Raw genomic sequence first — 10,827 nt, forward strand, 5'->3', positions numbered from 1 at the left:
CAAGCTCCTTGTCCCACGCGGGCCCAGGCCTGCACAGGTGGGGGGCGCTGGTCTGCCAGAGGAGCCCCCAACACCAAGGAGGAGCTTCCTGGACCTGAGACTCCCCGAGATCCGAGGCCCTCATCCCACCTGCTCTTCTCTCGACCTCCTGCCCTGGGTTCTGGTTCTGCTCCATCTCTGTCACTCCCCTGCAGGTTCGGGCTCAGCACACACCCCTTCCCATCCTCTGCAGCCTTTGGTGGGGGAGACACAAACCTCCAAGCCAGGGGTGTGTGGGGATGACAGTTGGAGGCCCGGAGTGGTCCCTGGTGCCCTGCGACTCTTCAGCCCCTCAGCTCTGACTTGGCTTCTTAGCCGGAATCCTGTGGAGTGGGGGGCTTGGCTACTCACTTCAGCCTGGCCCTGGTGCCTGTCTGGTCGGGGGAGGGAGGTGCTGGCCTCCTCACTCCCCTGTCCCAGGCCGGCCATCTTGAGACCTGTGGCACCCAGTGCCCCACCCGGCCCCAGCGCCCTGGGACTGGTCTCTAAGGGATGCATCCAGGGTCAGTTGCACCCCCTCCTCCCAGAATGTGGGCTCTTGGTTCCCACCAAGCCCAGGAGGGTTATAGTCATGCTGGACCAACAGGGCTGTGTCCCCAGGGGCCCTCCTTCCCCACAAAGAGCTCTTGGACCCTCAGAACTCCACAGGAGCTTAAACCTCAACTCCGGCCTTCTCTGTTTCCTGGGTTACCCTCAGTGCCTCGGGGCCAACACCTAGGACCCTATCCTTCTCCCGTCTGAAGATTCCCCTAGCCCCTCCGGGCCCTGGAACCCTCTCAACCTCCTAGGCGCCCCCATCCCAGTCCGCACCCCCCAGCCTTCATCAGCATGCAGGCTCAGGCTGCCCAAACACAAGGGGATTGTTCTTCTTGCATGCTCAGGGTGGGGGGCTGGGAGCAGGCGGCCCACACACCCTGGCAGGCCCAGGCCACAGGGAGGCTGGCTTTGCCCCGCCCTGTGTCCCCAGACAGGCTCTGTCCACCCTCCCTACTCCCATCACTGCCTGTGCCCCAGCCTCCATCACCATTGCCCAGTGGCGCAGACTTCTCGAAGACAGAGCTCTGAGCGGCACAGGTGAACCCCTGGGTTCTTCCAGCTCTGCCCGTTGGCTCTCACGTAGCCTTCCAAACAAGCCCCTTCCTCTCCGGGCCTCGGGTTCCTCTCTGGTGTGGCCCTTCCAGCTGTGACAGGCTAAGCTCGGCTTTGTGAAACCTTTGCCACACCCCAGCTCTTCTTCCAGTCCGCATTCCCCATGGGGAAACCCACTCTGGGCCCCTAGAAGTCTCAAGACACGATGCAAACCCTCCACCCTAGTGACATGCCCAGGAAGCCCCTAGACCCAGAGAAACAGAAGGAACGGGCTGAGGAATGGGAACTGGGAATCCTGTCCAGGAGGATCCTGGCTGCCCCATGTGGCTGGTCCCCTGTGCCCTGGGTCTTCTTACCCCGCCCTCACTGCTCCTCTGGGACCCTTAGCCCCATCTCCGGTCCTTAAGGCCTCCAGGCCCTGTAAGCCCTGTCTTCTCCCAGCACCCTGAGCTGGGAGCTGCCTCTCTCTGGAGTTCTCTGTGTTGTGGAAAGACAGGCTCGGAAATGCCTGCCTGGGGCACCTTTGAGTTTGCAAGCGTATCTTTAGGGGGCACAGAGGCCTGTGTGGTTATCTGGCTTGGAAGGTTGGGAAGGGCTTCACAGGGGAGGTGGCATTTGAGAAGGATTTTGACAGGGAGTGGAGAGGATGGGCGTTCCAGTCCGAGATCAACTTGGGCACAGGCCCAGAGGCCTGGAGGTGCTAAGCATGTTTGCAGCCATGTGTGGGGGGAACGGGGTGGAGATGAGACAAGCGAAATTGGCAGGGGCCAGATCACGAAGGTTGGGTGGCTGTCCGTGGAGATCAGGCTTTGTTCTTTGGGCACTAGGGAGCCAAGGACGGCTGTTGAGCAGCAGAGTGACCCAATCTCCAGAATGGAAGCTAGAGACCTTTCTCGATTTGGGTGACACAGTGAGGGGATGGGTGTCAGTGGGTGGGGCTGTACCACAGAACCGTGCCCTTTCTCCTGCATCTCCGTGTGGGCCTGGGCCTGCCTTGTTTTCTGTCGGCTGTAAGGACTCTTGGGGGGAATGCCTAACGGTGCGCTAAGGAGGCCATCGCATTTCTGGCACCAGCCGGCTTGTCAGCTTCCCTTCTCTGTCTAGCACAGAGTCCACAGACATCCCTGGGTCAAGAACCGGAGGCTGGACCTGCAGGCCCCAGTCTGCTTCCCTGCAGGCCCCTCCCTATCCCCGACTCTCCCAAGAAGTAGGTGTGAGTGGCCATTCTGGGAGGCCGTGAGGATGAGGCTGGGCACCCAGGTCGAGGATGCTGGGGCAGTGCTTACCGAGGCCCGGCTAATCAGGAAGGGTGGACATGCCCAGGGAAGTGGACGGGCGGGGGAGTCAGACTCCCTTGATGCCCCCAGGCCCTGCGTCCACCCCTGCCACGCCCTACTTCGCCTGATGGCCTAGCCATTCCCCAGCATCACTGGGTGTGGCCAGCATGGCTTCTTTGGGAGTAGGAGTAGGAGGTTGCTAGGTTCGGGGCTCGATGTGCTGAGGAGGGTGTTGGCAGACGTGAGGTGGGGGATGAACTTGGAGGCTAGACCCCTGTCTCCCCAGCCCAGGTGAGTCTACAAGCCCTAGTTGGTCCAGGCGCTCTGGCCAGTAGAGCTGAGGGAATCCCCCAAGGGGCGGGCCAGTCCACTGGAGTCGCCTGGCCCCAGGAGCCCTCCCCTCCCCCAGATTGTTCTTGCTCCTGAACAAAGCCTGGGTGGACACCTGATCCCTGCATGTGGGGGGAGCTGGCTAAGCCCCCAGCCCTTTGATTGGGCAGCTGTCATGAGAGAGAGGGAGACAGCTGGGGGGGAGGGGCAGGAAGGGGCAGCCGCCATAGCTTACACAGCTGTCACCCCCCCCGCCCCGCCCCCTCTAGCCTGAGTGGCAAGAAGTCAGGGACAGAAGGAGTGGGCGCTGGGTCTGGGAGGGGGCCTAGGGAGCAGGAGGGAACGCCCGAGGTCACAGGCCTGGTCTGGGCTGTGTATATTTTGCCCGGGAGCCCTGCTGACCAGAGGGGGCTGGGCACCCCCAGAGGTGAGCTGGAGGTCAGCGTGGCATGACGTGTGGCTGCCATGTGGGTGGCCCAGCAGGAACCCAGGGCCCACCAGGCTGGGGCAGCAAATAATTCCTTAGAGACCTGGCAAGGACAGAAGGGGACCCTATACGCCTAATAGGGCTGCTTGTTCTTAGGGCCCTTTGGAGAGTAACTAGGGAGACCTTGGGGGTCCCTCAGAATAGGAAGGACACAGAGAGACCAGCAACTCTCCCTCTCTCTCCCCCTCCCCACAGCGCAGGTGGGTAAACTGAAGTCCAGGTCTGGTGAATTCCCGGCCAAGGTCACCGTTGAAGTTGGGGCAGTGGAAGCTGTGCAGACTGCTGGTCCCCAATACCCCCAGTGGGGCTGTGCCGCAGACCTTATCTTTTTCAGGACAGGAGCCCCGGCTCTGGCCACATTCCAGCCCTCTGTCCCCCTGTTTTTCCTGGAGCCTCAGGCCCACAAGAGGCGATGTGGAAATGGCACGAGGATACTGTCAGGTCTCCCACTGGTTACTACCCCAACGGGGTCCCTAAGCCCCAGAAAATTCTGAAGCTTAAGACCATGGTTCTAGATAAGTTGTCAGTCCTTTCTAAACGTGACACACATCTGCTAGCCAGACAGGGATCTCAGACTATTCAAACCTGTTCCCCACCTTTGCAGAGCCCCCCTCTAGGAAGAAGGCTGCCAGACCGAGACAGGATGGCCGGAATTGGGGGGCAGCCGGGGCTGCCTTGCACTAGGAGGCAGGACGCTGCTGGTCCCACCGAGCCCTGGCTCTCCGTGACCTTGGGCAGGTTACAGACCCTCTAGGCGTCGGGTTTCCTTTCCATTTGGTGATTTCAACTGTCCAGCTAACCAGTATGTTCTCAGCACCTTTTCCAGCCTGACTCTGGCCTGAGCTCTGGGGACACAAGGAGAAGGCGGCAGCCGTGGCTTCTGCTCAAAGGGGCTCCTGCCCTTGGCTGTCCAGGGAGGCAGAACCAAGAGCGTCATCACAAGCGCTTTGCGGGGGAAGTGCAGGCAGCTGGTGGAACGTTAGCAAGGGCAGCCGGCCTGCTGGCCAGGATGCCCACAGAGCACAGTCCCTGCATCCGCAGTTGACCTCTAACCTCTGGAGAGCCTACAGGCAAAATTGGAATGGAGGGAGGAACAGGTGCTGGAGGAGCGGGTTCCCGGGCTTGGGAGGACAGGGTTGTCACCACCACTGTAGAGACGAAGAAACAGGCTTTGTGCCGTGCAGTGACTTGCTCTGGCTCTCTGAGAGCCAGGCTGAGAGCCCCGCTTCCTACCCCATGCCCAAGCCCGGGCTAGCGAGGGGGTTCCAAAGAGGGTATTGGACAGAGCGCCATGTCCTTGACCCTCATGTCAGGGCAGGGGACCGAGGAGGAAGGTGCCCAGAGGTGTCTGGAGTGCTCCAGGCCCGGAACTCTTCCTTTGTCCCCACGCCCTCCCATGCAGGAGGGATTTGCAGGGTTAGGGTTTGGTCTTGGCTCCGACTTGGCACCAGTTGGCCCTGCCCCCTGCGTTCCTCCTGGGGCTCCGGTCCCCCAGCGTGCTCACCGTCCAGGCCAGTCGCTGGAGGGAGGGATTTCCAGGCAGGATTAAGGTTCAGGATTAAATCAGGGCCTGAAAAGGGGTCGGGTTGGAGTGGCGGGGAGGGCTGGCGGGGAGGGCTGGCGGCTGGGCTAATCCCAGCAGCTAATCTGCTCCTCCTTCCTTCAGCGGTTACTGGCCTTGACATTCCCCAGCCCCCCAAATCCCTTTCTTACCCATCACCCAGTCCCGGGGGGAGGCATTCCCTCCATTTTATGGATGAAGAAATTGAGACTCAGAGTCCAAGTTACTTGTTTCTGATACATAGAAAGCGCTGTAGGCTGGGAATGTGGCCAGTCTGGACACTTACCCCCTCGGCACCTGTGCAGACCGCTGGTCCCCAACGCCCCCGCCGCCCTCCAGTGCTGAGTGAACCCTGCTCGGCACTGTCTGCAGGGAGTCTCTGCTTCAGTGAGCTAGCTCTCTCTTGGTCTCTCGGACAGGATTCGCCTCTGGAGGTGGGGCTCCCAGCCCACACCCCCAAGCCTTTGCCAGGCAGGGAGAAGGCGGGCAAGAAGGCCCCTCCTAGAGCCTCACATTTTCACTTCGGCCCTCCTTTCAAGACCTCCCACAGCTGCTCCAGCTTCCTCTCCAGCTGCTCCTCCGTGCCCTGGGCAGCAGGGGCTCTGGCCCCTGGAGGCAAGCGCCTCTTCGAAGTAACATTTCAACCTCAACTCATTCTTCAAAGCCTGATTCACGGGGGTCCCCTCTTCCAAGAGGTCAGAGAAGCAGCTCCCTTTCTGTGGACTCCCATAGGCCTCCTAGTTCATTCTTCTAATATTCGGGGGGGAAGGGAAGGATACTCGTGCAGACTGCCTACCCCTTATGTGCTTAGCTCATTTTAATTTTCACAACTCTTTGAAGGGAGGACTTGACTTCCCCTTCTTCCAGATGAGGAAGCCGAGGCTCAGGTGAGTGAGTGAGCTGTCCAGGGTTACACGGCTGGTGACTTTTATGCACACACACTGGGCAGTGAGACATCTGAAACTCGGTGTCTATGCCATATCCCTTCTCTGGGAGTTATCGCAGCTCTGGGGTCCCCACAGAAGGGCAAGGGACCTGAAAGAGAGCAGGGCTTCTGTCTAACCCCTCTTCTGCCACCCCTGCCAGAGCCAGCCAGGCCGCAGCGTGGACGCACTCCCAGGCCACTGCGGCCCCAGCCCCGCCTGACAGGATGAGCGGCTCAGATGCGGGGCTGGAGGAGGAGCCGGGGCTCAGCATCACCCTCACGCTGCGGATGCTGATGCACGGGAAGGTGAGTGGAGTGGGGGACTCTCCTGTGCCTCGGGAGGGGCAGAGGGCAAAGCAAGGCAAGGCCTGGCCAGCCAGAGTTTGATCTCAGGCGTCCTGCCTGTCTCCTGCGTGGGGGAGGGGCAGGGCCTGGGCACTGGTACCGCCACCTCCGACATTACTCTTGTCTTGTTCGCAGGAGGTGGGCAGCATAATCGGGAAGGTAGGTGCCTGGTTCTATTCTGTGCGTCCCCTTCAGCCTTTCCCTCAAGTCCGTCCGGGAAAGGTGGCACTAGCCTCTCAAGCTAAGAGCCTTTGTCTGTTTTGTCTCCTGCAGAAAGGAGAGACTGTAAAGCGGATCCGGGAGCAGGTGAGGGTGGGGTGTGGGGAGGGGAAGGGTGATCCCTGACCCACCTCCTCCTTGAACCCCACCGTTGGGGGGACCAGCGAGTGCCCCCCGAGGGTGGTGGTTTCCAGCTTTGCTGGGGCCTGTGAATGGGGCAGGCAGACATGTTGCCGGCGAGAAAACAGAGGGGCCTCGCTGCCCGTCGCTTGTCTTGTACCCGCAGAGCAGCGCCCGGATCACCATCTCTGAGGGCTCCTGCCCCGAGCGCATCACCACCATCACCGGGTCTACGGCAGCCGTCTTCCACGCGGTCTCCATGATCGCCTTCAAGCTGGACGAGGTCCGTGGCCGTCTGGGGTAGAGGCCGAGGCTGGTTCCCCAGGAGGAACGTGGCTCCAGCTGCACATCGCGGCTGGGTCGGGGGGGAGGCTAAGCCCAGGCAGGTTTCTGACACTGGGGCGGGACTCCAGGGTAGGCGAGCAGCAAAGGCGCGCACGGCCAACCCACAGTCTTCCTGCCCAGGACCTCTGCTCTGCCACTGCAAACGGTGGGAACATCTCCAGGCCTCCGGTGACCCTGCGCCTTGTCATCCCCGCCAGCCAGTGTGGCTCACTGATCGGGAAGGCTGGCACCAAGATCAAGGAGATCCGAGAGGTGAGGGGAAGGGGTTCCTACCCCCGGAGCCCCACCTCCGGTTGCAGGAGGGGGCCTGGGCTCATGGCTCCCCATCCCCCGCGGGGCTCTGAGTCTGGGCAGCCCTTCTCTGGGCTATGGGAGCAGCCAGAAGTGGCTTCTGTTCTCTGCTTGCAGACTACGGGTGCCCAGGTGCAGGTGGCAGGAGACTTGCTGCCCAATTCCACGGAGCGTGCCGTCACGGTGTCCGGGGTGCCCGACGCCATCATTCTGTGTGTGCGTCAGATCTGCGCTGTGATCTTGGAGGTGCTGCTCTGGGGCAGGGAGCGGGGCGGGGGCTGGGCCTCGTCAACCTGAATCCTGTGCAGGTGACACCAGGTGGGGATGGGGCGGACCAGGAGCTCCGGGATGCGTGGACCTGGGGGCAATGGGGAGGGCCTCGAGAACGCAGGGCTCTCGGGAGGCCAGGGTGGCCTGAGAGGTCCTGAGAGAGCTGTCCCATTTGTGCCTTCCAGTCCCCACCCAAAGGAGCCACTATCCCGTATCACCCAAGCCTCTCCTTAGGTACCGTCCTTCTCTCCGCCAACCAGGTGAGGGGAATCGCCCGCGGGCGAAAGCGTTACTGAAGAGGCACTGAGGTGGTGGTGGGGCTGGAAGGAGGAACTGAGGGTCCGGGGGAGACAGGGAGCGGTGACTCTGGCCAAACTGCCCTTGACCTGTCGTAGTAACTCCTTTCACCCACTGTGTCCCCACAGGGCTTCTCCGTCCAGGGTCAGTATGGGGCTGTGACGCCAGCTGAGGTGAGTGACCCCAGCCCAAGGCACCACTTCCCGAACCAGGCCCCCTCTGATTTCTGACTCCTTCTCTTTGGCACAGGTCACCAAGCTCCAGCAGCTTTCGGGCCATGCGGTCCCCTTTGCCTCACCCGGCATGGTGCCAGGTGAGCAGCCCCTGTGGAGGGAGGCAGGGGCAGACCCCGAGGGGCCAGGCAGCCCCCCTGGAACGGATGTGGGGAGGCAGGCAAGGCCCACGACCACGCCTGACCCCCCTCTCCTCCCCAGGACTGGATCCTGGCGCACAGACCAGCTCGCAGGAGTTCTTGGTCCCCAATGACGTGAGCAGGGCATGCGGTGTTTTGAGGGTGGGTGGGGAGCCCCGGGTCTGGGCCTCGCCTGGGGCTGAACTCCGCCCTTCCCCCAGCTGATTGGCTGCGTGATCGGGCGCCAGGGCAGCAAGATCAGCGAGATCCGACAGATGTCAGGGGCGCATATCAAGATCGGGAACCAAGCAGAGGGCGCTGGGGAGCGGCACGTGACCATCACTGGTTCGCCAGTCTCCATCGCCCTGGCTCAGTACCTCATCACTGCCTGGTAAGCGGGGGGCGGGGGTCATAGGTCACCAAGCTTAGGTGCTGGAGAAAGGCATAGGTGGGGTGGGGAGAGCTGACCTGGGTCCTTCCTCTGCCTGCCCCGACCTGTCCGGTTTGCTCCATGCCGTCCCCCACCTTCCCCTCTCATCTGCCCCTCATGCCCTCTCTCCCCATCCCTGGCTCTGTTCCCTGGGTCTTTAGCTCCCCCATTTCTCCCCTCAGCCTGTACCGCATCTGCCTGTCCTTTCTCCCATCCCCCCCTCCCCCCTCCCATCTGCCCCGCAGACACGTCCACCCCACGTCGTCGTCCCCCCCAGTTCTGCGTCTTGTCTTCCCTCTGTCTAATCACCCTCCATATCTGCCCTCACCTCCCCCTCATCTCCCCCCTATATCCCTCTCTCCAGTCTAGAAACAGCCAAGTCTACCTCTGGGGGGACACCCGGCTCGGCCCCCGCAGACCTGCCTGCCCCCTTCTCACCGCCCCTGACGGCCCTGCCCACGGCTCCCCCGGGCCTTCTGGGCACACCCTACGCCATCTCCCTCTCCAACTTCATCGGCCTCAAGCCTGTGCCCTTCTTGGCTCTACCACCTGCCTCCCCAGGGCCACCGCCGGGCTTGGCGGCCTACACTGCCAAGATGGCAGCGGCCAATGGGAGCAAGAAAGCTGAGCGGCAGAAATTCTCACCCTACTGAGGCCGGCTGAGGCACAGGCGCGGCAGCAGGCAGGACCGCCGGCAGGGGCTGCCTCCACACCCCACCTGCCCGAGGAGACTCCAGCCTGGGGTCCCAAATGCCACTAATGCCCACGAAGCATGGATGCACCCCCCACCCGGCCCCCATCTGTGGGAATTCCTGAGCCCAGAGTGGGGGCAGTTTCTGGCCCAGGGTTCTGGGAGCTGCAGCAGCCCCAGAGTAGGGGGCTCCACCCCCTCTAGCTCTGCTTGGATACGGGGAGCATCCTTAGTGCCCCCACTTTGGGGGTCACTCATGCACTCCCCACCCTTTAGGGCTTCCCAGCCTACTGCCCCCCCTCGTGGGGATCAGGGAGGAGGGCTAGGGGGTGGCTGGGGGCCATGCTTCTCTCCCCACCTCCCTGCAGATTCCTGCTGCTTCCACTGATACCCTTTGACTGGAATGGACTGGCTGGGCTTGGCAGAGGGCAACCCAGAGAGGGGGCACTGCCGGGCAGCTGGGGGAGTGGCATGGGGGCAGGGCTGAGTTCTCAGCAGCAGACACTCTGTACAGTTTTTTCAATCCCTGTTTTTGAATAAATATTCTGCGACCAGGAAGCTGTGAAACACTGTGACTGTCGGCCAGACCTCCAGAAAATGGGTGAAGCCGAGGCCCCAGAGACCCCATCTGTGAATCCACCAGCCCTAGTCGGGCCTCAGCCCCTTCCACATGCCGGTTCTGGGGCTTCAGGACCCTTTGGTGGACGTGTCCAGCCTCCTGCCTCTAGCACCAAACTGATTCGGTTTTCTGGGCAATTTAGAAGCTGATGGAGGATTTCCAGTAGCTTTGTCCAGCCTCTCCTGGGTGCAGATGTCAGGGAAGTCATTCTGAGCGTCTCTCTACTGGTTCCTCCTGCCGTGGCTATAACCCAGACGCTGCCCTGCTTGGCCCATCTCTTTGGCTGTGAGCCCTTAGGGCCTTCTTTGTGATCCTGCCCACTTCTGCTCCTTCCTCGGCCAGGGCATCATCCATGAGTGTCCAAACCACGTAAGCTGGAGAAACCCTTAGAGATGGTCCAGGATACCGAGAGGGAAACGGGCCTAGGGAAGGATAGGTCTGTACACAAGGCCATGCACAGTTAGGCCCAGAACTGGGCGTTCCTAGCTCCCAGGAGCTCCCGGCTTCACCATGCTGCAGGCTCCCTTTCTCCCATTCCGAAGCCAGAAGTCTAGGCAGGGCACCTGCCACGACCTGCGCGGGAGGCTGGATGGGCCTCTTCTGATGCCACCCTCCTCTCTGTAGTCCCAGTTCAGCGTATGAGATAGATTTCCTTTCAGGTGGCCTTGCGCATGCCGAGGCTCTCCCCTCCTGCCAAACCTGGATCTTGTTCTGGTGCCTCAGCAGGGCCTAGGGCAGGGCCCTCTGGAGGGCCCTGGAGGTGCTGCAGGAGTGCGCGCGGGTGCCAGGCCCGCAGAGTGCAGGCGCGCAGAGAACAGGCCCGCGGGGGCCAGGGCAGCGCTTGGCGGGCCAGGCGGCCCAGCGCCCGGCGCACAGGGCGCTGCAACAAGCCATACAGGAAGGGGTGAGCCGCGAAGGCCGAGTAGGCTACCCAGGTGACAGCCGTCTCGGCCGCCGCAGCCTGCGCAGCGGGCGCCAGGCACGCACAGCCGTAAGGCAGCCAGCAGGCTGCGAATTGGCCCACGGCCAGCGCGGGGGCCAGGGCTGCTTTGCCCCCGGGGAGGCGAGGCCGGGGAGGCGGCAGGATGGAAAGGCGGCTATCCAGAGAGTCGGAGCGCGGCCGGGCCCCACGCGCGGGCG

General features: G+C 62.3%; 4 protein-coding genes across 7 annotated transcripts in view; 2 read left to right on the plus strand and 2 right to left on the minus strand.

The window, feature by feature from the left end:
- ABHD14A (abhydrolase domain containing 14A) overlaps positions 1-529 on the minus strand; it is an 11,237-nt gene extending 10,708 nt beyond the window's left edge. The window contains exon 1 of the mRNA XM_023533319.1: positions 256-529. Within this exon, the coding sequence (XP_023389087.1) occupies positions 256-468 (213 nt within the window). The 5' untranslated portion in view covers positions 469-529. The remainder of the gene's footprint in view (positions 1-255) is intronic.
- Positions 401-5,638, plus strand: LOC111742745. The gene is made up of 2 exons (XM_023533318.1): positions 401-5,217; positions 5,323-5,638. Exons 1-2 carry the CDS (start codon positions 4,459-4,461, stop codon positions 5,602-5,604), a joined length of 1,041 nt encoding a protein of 346 aa, XP_023389086.1. The 5' UTR covers positions 401-4,458; the 3' UTR covers positions 5,605-5,638.
- Positions 5,639-5,865: 227 nt separating this feature from the next.
- PCBP4 (poly(rC) binding protein 4) lies at positions 5,866-9,626 on the plus strand. 4 transcript variants are annotated; one of them, XM_023533317.1, is made up of 12 exons: positions 5,866-6,014; positions 6,189-6,212; positions 6,327-6,359; positions 6,559-6,675; positions 6,858-6,989; positions 7,146-7,274; positions 7,484-7,558; positions 7,724-7,768; positions 7,845-7,908; positions 8,030-8,082; positions 8,169-8,338; positions 8,742-9,626. In XM_023533317.1, the coding sequence occupies exons 1-12, from the start codon at positions 5,934-5,936 to the stop codon at positions 9,028-9,030; spliced, it is 1,212 nt and encodes a 403-aa protein (XP_023389085.1). In that variant the 5' UTR covers positions 5,866-5,933; the 3' UTR covers positions 9,031-9,626. The 4 variants fall into 4 exon arrangements, with proteins under 4 accessions (XP_023389085.1, XP_023389083.1, XP_011362963.1 ...); XM_023533315.1 differs by having other exon boundaries at positions 5,883-6,014; positions 8,030-8,109; positions 8,196-8,338; XM_011364661.2 differs by having other exon boundaries at positions 5,883-6,014; positions 8,939-9,626.
- A 129-nt stretch (positions 9,627-9,755) lies between these two features.
- On the minus strand, positions 9,756-10,819 carry GPR62 (G protein-coupled receptor 62; the record flags this gene model as incomplete). The annotated part of the gene is made up of 1 exon (XM_011364741.2): positions 9,756-10,819. A coding segment is annotated over one exon (477 nt), but the record flags the coding sequence as incomplete, so codon positions are not given.
- Positions 10,820-10,827: the final 8 nt, after the last annotated feature.

Source organism: Pteropus vampyrus, unplaced genomic scaffold (genome assembly GCF_000151845.1).
Source record: "Pteropus vampyrus isolate Shadow unplaced genomic scaffold, Pvam_2.0 Scaffold100, whole genome shotgun sequence".
NCBI classification, from domain to species: Eukaryota; Metazoa; Chordata; class Mammalia; order Chiroptera; family Pteropodidae; genus Pteropus; species Pteropus vampyrus.

Excerpts from the sequence above, each read along its gene's own strand:
- PCBP4 (XM_023533317.1), top strand. The coding sequence starts at position 5,934 with ATGAGCGGCTCAGATGCGGGGCTGGAGGAGGAGCCGGGGCTCAGCATC. Across the intron at positions 6,213-6,326 it reads TGGGCAGCATAATCGGGAAG|AAAGGAGAGACTGTAAAGCG; the intron begins GTAGGTGCCTGG and ends TGTCTCCTGCAG. Across the intron at positions 8,339-8,741 it reads CAGTACCTCATCACTGCCTG|TCTAGAAACAGCCAAGTCTA; the intron begins GTAAGCGGGGGG and ends CCCTCTCTCCAG.
- LOC111742745 (XM_023533318.1), top strand. The coding sequence starts at position 4,459 with ATGCCCAAGCCCGGGCTAGCGAGGGGGTTCCAAAGAGGGTATTGGACA. Across the intron at positions 5,218-5,322 it reads GACAGGATTCGCCTCTGGAG|ACCTCCCACAGCTGCTCCAG; the intron begins GTGGGGCTCCCA and ends CCTCCTTTCAAG.